Here is a 13,590-nt window from a genome sequence, read left to right as displayed (position 1 = left end):
ACCCAGCTGTGGAACAGTGAGGGGGTGAGGTCATGGGAGGGGCCAGGAGGGGCGGCATTACTCACATCCTGGGGCCGGCGGGCGGGAAGGGAGGAGGCCCAGAGGAAAGGGGCTGCGCCGGCTCCGTCCTTGGGCCGCCGGGTCAGGGGCTGGGGGCCAGCGCAGCCTCTCCCAGTGTGGGGCTCTGGCGAGACCCCTACCCTGCTTCCCTGCTCTGGCCCCCCGAGCTCCCTGCCCCTGAGGGCCCGGGGGTCACGTGCGGACGGCAGGGAGCAGGGTGGCCCTTGCGCAGGGGCCAGCTCCTCAGGAGTTACGTTCTCAGAAAACATGCCTTGGCGTCTGGCCAGGCGCGTTGTCAGGACGACGGCAGGAAAACACTAAACAGAGTGCTGGGGCCCCCTGGACGGCCCGGGGCCCGGGCTGCCACCTTGCCCTCACCTTGCTCCCCTGCCCGACTCTGTCAGCACATGGACGTCCGTGTGCACAAGGGTGCCTGGTGGGGGGCGTTGGGACCCACGCGTGGAGTGTGGGTGTGTGCGCCCACGTGGGCCTGAGGGTTGGGCTCAGGAGAAAGTGTGTACGTACACGTGTGCATTCCTGCCGCGTGTGCGTGTGAGTGTGTGTGTGCCAGGGAGGCCCACTGTGCGTTGCACGGTTGAGTTTAGGCCTGCGTGGGGCTTCGCTGGCCGGGACACATCGCCCTACCGGCGGGCTGACCGGGCCGTGTGGCCTCTGAGCTCGGCTGTACCAGTGAAGGGTCCCCGGGGCTTGGGGGAGGGGCCTGGGGGGCAGGAGCTATCGTCCTGAGAGAGGCCCCACCTGGCCCAGCCACACATCCCACTGGGGCCCGTGTACACACCCCCACACGTTGGCCAAAAAAATCCCAAACGCCCAACGCAGCCATCGGCATGTGCAGCTTCGACATGGCAGCGAAAGGGATGCGGTGCCCGTCTCACCCCCTGGAGTGAGACCCCCGGGCGCCCCCAGGCTGCCCCAGGAGAGGCTGTGGGCACCTTCTTTCCCCCCACTGCCCTGCTAGGCTTCTGCCCTCCATCTGGAGGGGCTGTTGGTGCTCATGTGGGGAGGAGCCCCGGACCCTAGGTCCCCAACATCCCCGAGATCACCCCAGGCTCTTCCTCCCCAGACAGGACGTGGCCCCCAGCCCCCAGCCGAGGGCCTGGAGCAGGACGCTGATGGGAGCCAGGTGTGGGGGATTAAGTGGCTCCCTGGGGCCCAGGTGGGGAGGGGGTGGGAGTCAAAGTCGCTTCTGAGGAGCGGCACGGGGCGGGGGGCGGACTGGGGGTGCCGAGGGCTGAGCAGGCTGTTCGGTTTGCGTGGCTGGGGTCCCGTGTGGCTGCCGCGGGGGGAGTGGGCCTCGAGCTGGGGCTATGGAGGGGCCTGGCTTTTGTCTGGGAGGCTCCGAGGAGACCTAGGAGAGATTAGATCATGTGCTGGCACGGCTGCCGAGACCACAGAGCCGGCCCACCCTGGCCAGGGGACGGGGGCCCTGAAGGAGCGGGCTGCGGGGTCAGGCGGGGGACACGGCAGGAAGGGGCTGAGACCCCAGCTCGGGGCAGTGAGCGCTGTAGAACGGAGACCCAGGACCCCTCTCCCGGGCTCTGGGGGAGCTGGGGCGGGCAGGCCGTGCCAGCTGGCCGAGGCCTGCGGTGCCCACCAGATGCCAACAGCCTGAGATCTGCTGGTCCAGGGCCAGGGTCGTCTGGCCCCGGACCCCCGGTCTCAGGCCGACCTTGTGTAGACCCGAGGGAGGAACCCCAGGAAGTGTGGGAGTGAGGTCCCTTGCGCCTGACTCTGCGTGGGCCTCCGTTTCCCCATTGGCGGCACAGCCCGGAGAGACTCTGCACAGGGGCCGGGGGCGGGGGTGGTGTTGGGTGAGCTGAGAGGTCAGGTCCCGGCTGAAGGCAAGCCCTTTTCGGGTCCTCCAACAGGGCCGCCGTCTCCCACAGCGCTGTGCTCCTGCGGGGCAGGAAGGATCGCCCCTGCTGGGATGGTCGCGTTAGGGGCATGGCTGCCTAGCTGGGCCGCCTCTGGCCTGACCTCAGCCCAGGCCACCAGCGCCCAAGTGGCCGAGGCTACAGTCACTTGACTCAGGTAGAATGAACGAGTGACCCCAGCTGTCCGGCAGCCACAGCCAGCTCTCCGCACCTCAGCCGGCTCTTCCCGTACCCTCCGGGCCCTGCCTGGGGCCAAAGCTACACTAGCCAGTGTCCTGGCTCTCATGAGGTCCAGGGATCCAGCCTGCTGGAACGGGATGGAGGGTCTGGTCCCATCCTTGGGGTTTCCCCAGGCCTGTCTGACCCAGGGGCCCCCACATCACCAGGAGGCACGTGGACGCCCAGAGACCAACAGCACCCTGGGACCTCCCCCAACCCGAGCACCCCTTCCCGACCACCCCTCAAGATCTCTGTTCTAAAGATGGGGAAACTGAGGCCTAGAGAGGCCTTGCTGGGGCCTGCTCGGACGGGGGAAGTGGGGTACGGGCCCCGGTGTTGACTCTTTCTCCGTGTCCCTCAGGCTCGCCACTCAGTGGAGCGTGGAAGGAGAGGAGGGTGCCGCCTTGGGGCAGCGCCAGCAGGAGAGGGCCCAGGATGAGGGCGAAGGAGGCCAGTCCCTGGAGCAGCTAGAGCCGGAGAAGCTGTAAGCCGACACTGCCAGCTCACTTGTCCTGCGCCCCTGGGCAGAGGGCTCCCCCGGGGGTCAGGCCCTGGGCTGGAGGCCCCAGAGCAGCTGAGACGAGGAGGGAGGGGCCCAGCCCTGGAACCCGGGCCGGGGGGTGGGGGTGTCCTTAGGGTGTGGGTCGTCACAGCCCCAGGTGCCAGCGGAGTCTACCGGACACCTGGCCGGAGATGTGTGGAGCCACCCGCTACCGGCCAGCCTCCCGGGGTCCTGACTCCGGCCCTGGTCACCCTGCATGGTCCCCCTTGCTTGGACTGACTCTGAGCGCAGCTGTGGGGCCCTGGCCCCCGAGCCCCTTGCCCTAGTCCTTGCCATCTGTGACTCACTGAGGCCACATCCAACTTGGCGGGCCGAGGGCCGGCTTGTTCCCTCCCGGGGCCCGGGAGGCCTCTGTAGCTGGGCTGGGCTGTTTTTCCAATAACGCTCCCCCTCCCCCAGGCCCTGTTTTGTTCCATTTTCTCCGAGTCAGCAGCTCTGGGTGGAGTGGGGTGCTGTAGCGGTCAAGGCCCCTCGGGCCAGGTCCCTAGCCTAGCAGGCAGGGGCTGGGGGCAGGCAGGGACCACTGGACCACAGGCCCGCCGTGGGGGACAGGGCGCAGGGCTCAGGCGGGAGAGCAGAGGGAAACTCGGCACTGACCTGCGGGGACCGTAGGTAGCAGGGGAGAGACACAGCCCAGCATTTGGGGAGTCCCAGGCTGAGCGGGGAGACGTAGCCCTCTTCCTGGGGAGCCCTGGCTTAATAGCGTGTGGCCCAGTCTTGGCCTCAGGTAGCTCCAGTCTGTGGGGGAGGCACAGTCCTGCCCTCAGGGATTCTCTGACAATGGGGGGGGCCTCGGCCCGGCCGTGGGGTGCTGCCCCTGGGGCAGGTGGGGCCTCCCGCACTTGGAGCCCAGGGTGTGTGAGAGAGGGAGGCGCTGTGGACGGGGTGGGGGTGAGGGGTCAGCCCCCTGCCCCGCATCTGGCCCAGCCCTGAGGACCTGCTCTTTCAGCCTCAGCCCGAAGCCCTCGGAGGGCCCTGAACTGGACGAGGACGAGGGTTTCGGCGACTGGTCCCAGAAGCCGGAGCAGCGGCGGCAGCACTGCGGGGCTGGGGAGACCGCGGACGGTGGGGCCCCCCCTCGGGGCGAGAGTCCGGACGGGGGGCAGGAGGAGGACAGGCAAGTGGGGGTCAGAGCGTGGAGGAGGGGTGCTCTGTCCAAGCCCCCTAACCTGTGTCCGAGCGACTCCCTCCGCTCCCGCCACCCCAGCGGCCCCCCAAAATGCCCCCGTGGCCGTAGGGGGGGAAGGAGGAAGAGAACGAGACAGGAGGACGGCGGCGGGGGTGCTGGTGCCGCGGGTGGGACGGGAGGAATCTCGTTGCTGGGCTCCCCAGGGCCCCGGCCCGTCCAGACCAGCTGCGGCCGCCGGGCGGTTACTCCATCAGCACATCTGCAGCCCACTGACGTCAGGGAGGCCCTGCGCCCCCGCCGCCGCCCCTTCCTCCCCCGGGGCAGCGAGCTCCATTCCCACGGAGGGGAGCAGGTATTTCCAGATGTGCGGCCGCCAGTCGGCCTGGGGGGACAAGCTTTCCAGATGTGCAGGCGCTCTGAACCAGGGCAGGCAGGGGGAGGGGCCCTGGGCTGGGGTCTGCTCTGGAGCCTCACCCACCCCCACCCCGGGGGTCTGAGCCGCTCTCAGCACCCCACAGGCCGGGGTCAGGGGCCCAGCTCCGCTCGGGAGCTCCAGGCTCGGGGCCCTGTAGCCTCGAGGGTCGCCGGAGCCCCTCTTGGCCACCTCCCGTCCCCTCCTAGGTCCCTGAAGCAGCCCCGAGCTCTCTCTAAGACCCCTCCCGTCACTCCACCACCCCTTCCCATCCACGCTCAGAGCCAGCTGCCTGGCCAGGGCCCTGCTCCCGGCGTGGCCCTCTACCCACGGCCGCCCTCCAGGCCTCAGTTTCCCCCATCTGTCTCTGCGTTTCTGAGCTGGGGGCGGGGGGCAGGGGCAGCAGGGTGGCCCGTCCACTGGCGCTGGGATGGCTGCAGCCCTGCCGGTCCTGTTTCCTTTGTCCCCAACTGGCCGTCCAACAGCAGGGGGCACTATAGCTCTTCTGTGGACCCTCCTGCTCTCGCCAGGCCTCCCTGCCCCCCGCACCTGCCTGGCCTCCTGTAGCCCAGCTGAATGGGCCCTCTGTGAGCCTGCCGCTGGCTCGGACCCCGGCCCACCTTGGGTGGTGGTCTGGGTCTTGGCTGGCACGAACACCGAGGGGCCTGAAATCATGGAAAATGCGAGAATTTCCCATCTTCTTCTCCAGGGTCAGTCCCGCTCCAATGCAGAGTCGCGCAGGCTGCCAGCGGCTGGCCTCCCCCGCCCCCCACAGCCAGCCTGGTCAGCCCTGCTCCTCGCGGCTGCGGCCCTCACTGTGACCCCAGCCCTTGCCTTGTCCCTCAGTTGACCAGCCCCCAGACAAGCCTCAGACCCCACCTAGCTCCCACCTGCCGCCCGGGCCCGCTCGCCCCAACACGGAGCAGGCCAGGAGTAGGGGGCCCAGGCGGCCCCGGCCCCAGGAGGCCAGCTGGCAGGGACACCAACAAGCGAGACACGGGCCGGGGATGGTCCTGAGGGCCTGGAGCCCGGGCCTAGCCTCAGTGTGCGGGGATGGGGCGGTGGGCACTGGTCACATGGCCCTGGGGACAGGGGGCAGGCTCTGAGGTCCTTGGGCTCACTTCCCCAAAGAGGCCGGGGTCTTGAGATTCCTGGGCGCTTAACTGGTCTGACCACCCATCTTACAGATGGGGAAACTGAGGCTTGGAAACGGGAGGGCACTCGAAGTGATCAAATGACCTTCGATCTCTTGGATTGCCTCCCCCTCCCCGCCACAGGCCCCGCCAGCACACCTTTGGGAGCCAGGGTGGCGACGAGCTGACCCCAGCCGGGGTCTGTCTGGAGGAGCTGCGTCTGAGCCCCGACTCAGAGCCCCAGGAGGGGCCGGGAACAGAGGACACAGAGCCCAAAGGCCCCGAGGGAGCCGTCCAGGGAAGCCCAGGGCTGGCGGAGACCAAGGAGGCAGAGGATGAGCAGCTACCGGTGGCTCCCCTAAGGGTCTGGGCACACCCTGGCCCCCGGGCTCCTCTGTCTCTGCTTCCTGCATGCCCTGCGGGCCTCGTGGGATGGGCCCGGAGGGAGCCAGCAGCCCCGCAGTCTCAGAGGGTGGTGGGGTTGGTGACCCTGCCAGATGGAACAACGCTTTCCCGGACTCACCAGTTCCTGCCGCCAAGAGTTCCAGAACCAGAGAATGGCAGGGCGGGAAAGGACCTGAGGCCCAGGGAGGGGAAGGTGTTTCCTTCAACCAGTCCCGGGTGGGGCAGGAGGGGTGCAAAGGGGGCGATCATTCAGACCCCGTAACCGCAGACGTTCTGTTCCCAGCACCAGAGATGCCAGCGGCGCGGGACGCCCAGCCCCTTGGTCTTGGAGGGGACGGACCCGGGCTCGCCTCCCCTGAGCCCCAGCACCAAAGTAGGTTAAGCCCCAAAGCCTAGTCCTCTGTCCCGGACTCATGACCAATGACGGTCCCAGAGAGGCAGCCACAGGGCAGCTCCAGGACAGGAGCACGGCCTCCTCCTTCTCTGCCAGGATGGCTCTCATCAGAGCCTTGTGAAACGCATAAACTGGGCAATGGGACTGGTGGGTGGGAGCAGCTGGGAGGGGTGGGCTGGGGGCCTTCCTCTGGCTTCGGAGGCTCAGTCTCCGCCCGCCCTCCACAGCTCAGCGACAGAACTGAGTCCCTGCACCGCTCCATTCAGAAGAGGTATGTCTGGTTGCTTCCCAGGCAGGACTCGGGGATCTCCAAGGGAGGGTTGAAGAGGGGACCCTACTGGAGTGGAGATCTGGGGGCCCGAGAAAGCTCCGGTAGGAGCTCAGGGTGGGCACAGACGCTGAGTGAGGGGGCCTGGGCCATGACCCTTCTCTCCTCCAGTAACAGCATGAAGAAGTCCCAGCCAGCCCTGCCCATCTCCACGATTGAAGACAGGCTGGAGCAGTACACGCAGGCCATCGAGGTGCGCACAGGCCCCTCCGCTTCTGCAGGGCCTCCTCCATACCTGCACCCAGTGTCTCTCCAGCCAACCAACTCCTGTCCTTTCACCTGTACTCTTCCATCCAGCCAACGCCCTTTATCCAACCAACCCACTCCATCCAACCAGGGTCCTTCCATTGATCCTACACGCCCCCACGTCCAACTAACTAACACCCTTTTATTCAACTAACACTCTTCCATCCAATCTACACCCCTCCATCCAACCAACACCCCTCCATCCTATCAAGGTCTTTCCATTCAGTCAATGTCCTTTCGTCCAACCACTATTTTTTGTCTGACCGGTGTTCCTCTACACAGCCAACGCCACTCCCTCCAACCAACACCCCTCCATCCACTTTCATCCAATTAGCTCCCCTCCATCCAACCATCATTCCATCCAACCAACACCCTTCCGTTCAACCCCTGCTCCTCCGACCCTGTGCCAGGGGCAGCACGAGGACAGCCCCACATTTGTCTCGTATCTCCCCCATCACCTGGGCTCTGCAGAACAAGGGGGGTGTCTCACAAGTACACCGAGGGGAGGAAGACACGTTTTTCCAGAGCGCCTTCCTCCAGCCCTGCGTTGGATAAGCAGTCCTGGGGGAATGCAACCATGCAGAGGACATCATCTGTGTGCCGAAGCGGCTCACACAGGCCTCTCTGATGGGTTCCATGTGGCTGTCCAGTAAAGTGGTCCTGGGCTCTGTCTCCTCTGCAGACCTCTGGCCGGACCCCAAAGCTAGCCCGCCAGCCGTCCATCGAGCTGCCCAGCATGGCCGTGGCGAGCACCAAGAGTCGCTGGGAGACGGGAGAGGTGCAGGCTCAGTCCTCCGCCAAGTCCCCCGCCTGCAAGGTAGGCTCCCATCCCGGGGCACGGCTGGGCTCCCTCTGGAAGGCTAGCGTGAGACTGTCCAGGCTGAAGTATGGGCAGAGGGCACTGTGGTGCATGGGGGATGGGGTCTCCGCCAGGCTGGCTCCTGTGGAGGGCTGCGTGGGAAGGCTGCTGGGCCAGGTGAAGATGGACCATGTCACCTTCCCTTCCCGGCCTCTTCCCCTGGACTGTCACCCAAGGAGGCAGGTGTGCGGGCCCCAGGGCCTTGGCCCTGCGAGGCCAGGCAGGAGAAGTGACCAGGGCTCCAAGCCCCCAAGTCAGGGCTCTGCCCCTGTGACGTGGCCGCCTTCTGCCCCCAGGATATTGTAGCTGGCGACCTGAGCAAGAGGAACCTCTGGGAGCAGAAAGGAAGCCCCAAGGCTTCGCCGATGCTTAAGGTAGAGTCGGAATGTGACTGATGCGGGAGGGCGGGTCCAGCGGGTGAGGGGAAGGAGAGCTGCCCTCAGCGCACCTTGGGGGGCTTCCAAGAGGCAGCGCCATCTCCCTCTGCGCCTCTCACCTTTGCTCTCCACCTCCTTCCCCGACAGAGCACCCCGTCTGCGAAGAGGTACAAGTTTGTGGCCACTGGACACGGGAAGTACGAAAAGGTGCTCGTGGACGAGGGCTCGGCGCCCTAGGCCATCCTTCTCGGTGAGTCGGGGGCGGCGGCCAGAGCACGACGTGTCGTGGGCAGAATTCGCCGCTCTGGGTGCGTGGTGGCAGGGACCGCGAGGTGACACGTGAGGGCTGAATGCCCGGCCTCAGAGCTGGCCACAGCCCGTCTCTGCTGGTCCTCCAGTCCACAGACTCGTGCCCCCTCCCACCCCACCATCCCCTGGCTCCTGCCCTGCTCCCGTAGCCCACAGGGAAGCGCAGACTCCCTGCTGGGAGGAGGCCCCCATCTCCCAGCCCGGCTCCTCGGGCAGGTGAGCCCGGCCCGGCCACCACAGGGTGAGCGTGGCAGGAGGGGGTTGACAGGGAGCCCCGGGAGCTCAGGTTCCCACCTGGCAGTGGGCCGTGAGGGTTTCAAAGGAGCCAGAACCTTGTCCTCGCCCTCCTGCCCCAGTGAGGAGCCGCTCCCGTCTCCACCGCCCACCCTGGCACCTGGTGAAGAGTCAGAAAGGTGACCCGCTGCCATGGTTACGGTTACGCACACTTTTATTAGTGGCCTGGGTCCCAGGATCTGTTTACAGCATCCATCATGTCCCCTCCTGACGGCTTCCTCCCCTTCTGAGTCCTGCTCCGGGGGCTGCGGCTGGAGCTTCCCCCCAGCACCTCCGTGTCCCCCTTGTATCACGGCTGCCCTGTCTGGGCCCCAGCGCTTGTCCTGAGTCAGACCCCAGCTGAGTGCAGACTGGGGGTCCCCATCGCTGCCCCCTCTGGGCCACAGCCCCCCCTCCCCCCCCGCCCCACTTGGCCAGGCTGACTTCGGACCTCCCTCCCCATCCAGCATCTAGGCTGAGACCCCACCACTCTGTCTCCCATCAGCGAGTCCCCCTCAAGCTCTGCACCCAGGCGGGGGGAGCAGAGGTGACAGTGAAGGGGCAGGGGTGTGGGGCCAGCCCCCACCCGGGCCTGGACCTGGCTCCCCGCACCTGTCAGGCCTCCGTCCTCGGGAGGCACGGCTGTCAAGCCGCCGATGCAGCTAACGGAGCCCACGGTGCCTGCGACTGAGTCACCCCAACCACTCCCACTCCGCACGACAGCGTAACTCGTCCCCCCAACCTTTCTCGGCAGAAGGGCGGGGGCCCCAGAATCCTGCTCATCTTGTCAATCGTCAGGGCTCATCACCCAGAGCATGTGGGGCGCAGCTGGGCCCTGATCCCCGCCTGCAGCTTCCCTGGACCCAGGCAGGCCCTCCCAGCTCTCGCTGGTGACCACCTCCTGCACTCCTGCCACAAGCCCCGTGCGGACACTCAGGCCGGCCCTGCCCTGCAGGGTCACGCATGCAGCCCCAGCCTCAGAGCAGACTCGTGTACGGTCTGTCTCCCCAGAAGTTCACCCCAGTAGTCCCCACCCGCCACCCCAACGCAGAGCCCTCCCTGCCCCTCCATGCCATCCAAACCCGCCGCCTCCTTAATCCCAGCTGCTCCCGGCCGCGTCCCACCTCCCACCACGGTCCTTTGTGGCTGCGGCTTCCCAGCTGGACCCTCAGCCCCTCTTCTGTCCACCCCACGGTCCTGGGGTCCCCCCCGGCCATTCACTGGAGCCTCCAGCCAACTGCTGAACGATTGAAGTTCTTGGGCTGGGGGCTCAGGGCCGGGATGGGGTCGCGCATGGGAGGGGGCTGGGCGGCCACCTCCTGCAGTTTCCGGGCGTTGAAGCGAGGCCAGCAAAGGAAGGGCAGGCGGCTGAGGCCAGGCGGGGCGCGCACCCCATCCCGGGGCCCCACCTGGCCGCCACGGGACTCTGCCACTGACACGCGGCACAGCACTGCGTCCCACATCCTGGAGGACCGTGAGGCGGGGGCCGGCCGGGGCGCCGAGTCAGTGGGGGCTGCCCCTCCCAGCCCCGTGTGCCCCGGGCTCGGCTCTGGCCCCGGGAAGGGGGCCTCTTCCAGCAGCTGCTTCTTGAGGCGTGTCCAGCCGCTGAGCTGGGGCTTGGCCGCGACTTTGGGGACAGGGCACGGGTGGGGGCCTGACGGTGGGGCAGGGGATGAGGCCTCTCGGGGGCTGGAGACCTGCTCAGCCTCAGCGGCAGGGCCGGCCGGGGCGGGGTCCTCCCGGTGCCCAGCCTCGGGGGCCACAGAGGCCGGCCTGTAAGGTGAGGGTCCCGGTGAGCGGTAGGTGGGGGCAATGGACACCACCGCCCGGCTGCTGGCCTCTCTGGGCCCCGAGGCCTGGAAGCCGGGGGCCGGCCTGGGCACAGAGGGCTCGCCGTGCCGAGGGCTGGCAGCCTGGGCCCTGGCGGGCAGTGAGTGGATGCGGACCACAGGCAGCAGGGGCTGAGCCCCGGGAGGGCGGATGGCTGTGCCCTGGGCCCGGTCGCCAGGCCCACCATCCGGGGCCATTGGGAAGGGCTCAGGGGTCCCGGCCTGCGGGGACGGTGCCCGGCGGAAGTGCACCTGGCTGATGTGGGTGCCCCTCACGGTGGGGCCTGAGACCCGGGCAGAGCCGCAGGGGGACTGGGCGGGTTCTGGCACCGGGGCTGCGAGCCGGGGCCCCGTGGGCTTGGAGTGTGAAGCCAGGCTCCTGAGCGGGGTGAGGCTGATGGAGAACGTGGACCTCTGCAGGGGGGACGCCACGTGGTGGATGACGCGGGTGTGGGGGGAGCAGGGCAGGGTGGCCACCGCCCGTGGCGCCTCCGCGAGCCGCGGGGCCGGGGTCTCCTGGTCATGGCCGGCCTCGCTCACGGGGGATAAGGACGTGCGGAGAGGCCCGGGCGGGGCAGGCGGCCCGGCCCTGCTCGTCCTCTTCCGGGCTGCCTTCCTCAGGAGCTTCTGCAGACGCAGGTTGTCCTTCCCGGGCTTGGGCAGCAGCGGTGGGGGGGGTCCCGGGGGCCCCGGGGGGCACCGGCCAGCCATCTCAGGGGCCACGGAGGCAGCCGAGGTGAGCATCGCTGCACCCTAGGGCGGGCGGGAGGGACAGCCGTGGGCCCAACCCTCCTCCCCACAGGCCGCCTCCCCGCGGGAGGGCACACGGCCCCTAGTCACGCAGAGGCCCCGGGCCCAGAGGGCCTGCAGCCTGACCGTCAGAAGCTCTGCTCCCTCAGCATGTGGCCCCTGCCACGCGCGCTCCAGGCATGAGCGTTTGCACGCCCATGGGGCGGCCCCACCATCATTCCGCTTTAGAAACGAGCCCACGGAGGCCCGAGGTGCTCCGTGGGTGACGGAGGAGGGCTGGGACCTGGCTCCGGGTGCCGCCCGTGTGCACAGTGGGGGCCGGGAGACGCACAGGCGGGCGCCAAGCGGGGGGCACGTGCTGGGCCGGCCGCCGGCGAGGGCAGGAGGAGTGCCCGCCCGCAAGCGTGAGGGCCGCCTTGCTGTCGCCGGCCTGACCACAGGCGCGTCCGCTGCGAGCCAGCGGAGAGGTGGCGGCCAGGGGCTCGGGAAGGCTGCGGCTGCGTCATCCGAGGTAGACGGGGTGGGCGGTGGGAGCGGTTTTCCGCTGAGCTACGCTAAGCGGGATGTCCCCGCAGGCGTCCCGGCGGGGTGGCCCCGGCCAAGCCGCCCGCCCTGGTTTCTGGGCGCTACGTGCTCCCGAGGACGTTGACAAATGGCGGCTGGGCCGAGCCAGGGCCGCCGGCCGGGGGAGGAGGGAGGCCTGGGGGCTGCTGCCATGAGGCCGGCTCTGCCAGGCAGGAGCGCGTCGTCTGCTCGGGGAGGGGCCCGAGGGGTCTGCTGGGGCTCGCTCTGGGCTGCTGCCCGCCTCGGTGAGGGGGGGCCGGGACCCCAGGGTTAGCCTGGGGGCTGTCAGGCCAGCTGGCAAACAGGCAGTAGGCAGCGTCCCTCCACCCTGAATCCCGAGCAGGGCCCAGGGCACCAGAGCGCGGTATCAGGAAGCAGGCTTCCAGGCCGGAGGTGGACACAGGGTTTCGGGGGCTGTCGCATGGAGGCTGCTCCTCCTGGGCTGGGGGGAGCGGGGGGGGGGGATGGGCAGGCCAGGGACCCCCAGAGAGAGGCTGCAGGCCCGGACAGGCAGAGCCACGGCCCCTCCTCGGACTGCAGCCTGATGCCCCCCGACCTGTGTTTCAGCTCTCCCAAGACCGCAGCACCGCCGGCGGCACCTCCCGGCTCCCGACCCACGTGCCCAGGGCAGAGGCCGGCCAGATGAACGCCCCCCCGCCCCCCACCGGCCCCGCCGAAGAAGCTGCTTCTCATGGTCTGCCTGGCCCGTGCGCACCCCCGACATCCGTCACCTCTTGCTCCTGGACCCTCCAACCTTTCCCTCTGACCCCCAGCTCTGCCCCTCACAGTTCCGGGAGGAAAGGAACTCTGGCTGTTGGTTGGCAAAAGGACCACCTCCAGAGAAGCTGCAAGCTCCCAGGGAAGGCGCAGCCGGTGCAGAGAGAGGCCACGTGCTGGGGCCTCCGTGTCCAAAGCCACCAGCACCCGCAACACCACCGGGCCCCCCGCCCCGCCCCGCTTGCAGCCCTCCACTTTGTGCAGTAAACTCCCTTTGGCGTCTCCCGTGCTGGCTCTCTGGGGCTCACTGACGGGGGAGGGGCAGGGAGCAGGGCCCATCGGAAGGGCCATCCGCCCTGCACAGTGGTAGGGCCCAGGCCTCTGGCCTTCAGATTTGGACACTGTCCTGTCCAGTAGCCTTCTGTGTGCTAGGCTCTGGGGTCTCTGAGGGTAGTCAGGGTGAATGTGATGGGTGGGGGCTCGGCCGTCCTCTTCCACTGTGGTACTTGCCCCTTGACTGGCCCCTTATAAACTCTACAGCCCCTGAAACACTGTGCACTTCTGGTCTGTGCCCCTAGACTGTGCACCCTTTGAGTACAAGACCCATCTTGGGGTCACCCCTTCCCAGCACCCAGGAGGTGCTCAGTGAAGATTTGGTGGATGGATGGATGAGTGGATGATGGATGATGGCTGGATGCAGGGATGGAGGAAAGGATGGATAGGTATGTGATTGTATGGCTGGCTGGATGGGTGGATGGTCAGGTGGTTGGATAGATGGATGGAAAGATGGATGGATGACTGGATGGAGGCATGGATGGATGGATGGATGGATGGATGACTGGATGGAGGCATGGATGGATGGAAAGATGGATGGATGACTGGATGGAGGCATGGATGGATGGAAAGATGGATGGATGACTGGATGGAGGCATGGATGGATGGATGGATGGATGGATGACTGGATGGAGGCATGGATGGATGGATGGATGGATGGGTGGAAGGATGGATTGGTGTATAAATAGAAAGAGAGGTGTTGAATCCTTGGGTGTTGGGTGGATAGTTAAAGAACAGGTGAATGGGTGGGTCTGCAGAAGGGATGAGAGGTCAATGGGCAGAAAAGAGTAGACAG

General features: G+C 67.5%; 2 protein-coding genes across 2 annotated transcripts; one reads left to right on the top strand and one right to left on the bottom strand.

Annotated features, from left to right (window-relative positions):
* The first annotated feature begins 923 nt into the window (after positions 1-923).
* On the top strand, positions 924-8,256 carry LSP1 (lymphocyte specific protein 1). Its single transcript, XM_065882489.1, has 10 exons — positions 924-964; positions 2,536-2,658; positions 3,686-3,853; positions 5,555-5,745; positions 6,094-6,188; positions 6,437-6,480; positions 6,649-6,730; positions 7,466-7,600; positions 7,939-8,016; positions 8,167-8,256. The coding sequence occupies exons 1-10, from the start codon at positions 924-926 to the stop codon at positions 8,254-8,256; spliced, it is 1,047 nt and encodes a 348-aa protein (XP_065738561.1).
* Positions 8,257-9,818: 1,562 nt separating this feature from the next.
* On the bottom strand, positions 9,819-11,174 carry PRR33 (proline rich 33). The gene has a single exon (XM_065882280.1). It carries the CDS (start codon positions 11,172-11,174, stop codon positions 9,819-9,821), a length of 1,356 nt encoding a protein of 451 aa, XP_065738352.1.
* Positions 11,175-13,590: the final 2,416 nt, after the last annotated feature.

This window comes from Phocoena phocoena, chromosome 8, assembly GCF_963924675.1.
Source record: "Phocoena phocoena chromosome 8, mPhoPho1.1, whole genome shotgun sequence".
Lineage (NCBI taxonomy): Eukaryota > Metazoa > Chordata > Mammalia > Artiodactyla > Phocoenidae > Phocoena > Phocoena phocoena.
The sequence above is the reverse complement of the archived record's forward strand: the minus strand, read 5'-3'. Positions and strand labels throughout refer to the sequence as shown.

What these genes read in the sequence shown, in the direction of transcription:
- PRR33 (XM_065882280.1), bottom strand. Translation starts at nt 11,174, where the DNA reads ATGCTCACCTCGGCTGCCTCCGTGGCCCCTGAGATGGCTGGCCGGTGC.
- LSP1 (XM_065882489.1), top strand. Translation starts at nt 924, where the DNA reads ATGGCAGCGAAAGGGATGCGGTGCCCGTCTCACCCCCTGGA. An exon ending in CCCTGAGCCCCAGCACCAAA is followed by an intron (nt 6,189 to 6,436) that starts GTAGGTTAAGCC and finishes CGCCCTCCACAG; the next exon opens with CTCAGCGACAGAACTGAGTC. An exon ending in AGGCTTCGCCGATGCTTAAG is followed by an intron (nt 8,017 to 8,166) that starts GTAGAGTCGGAA and finishes CTTCCCCGACAG; the next exon opens with AGCACCCCGTCTGCGAAGAG.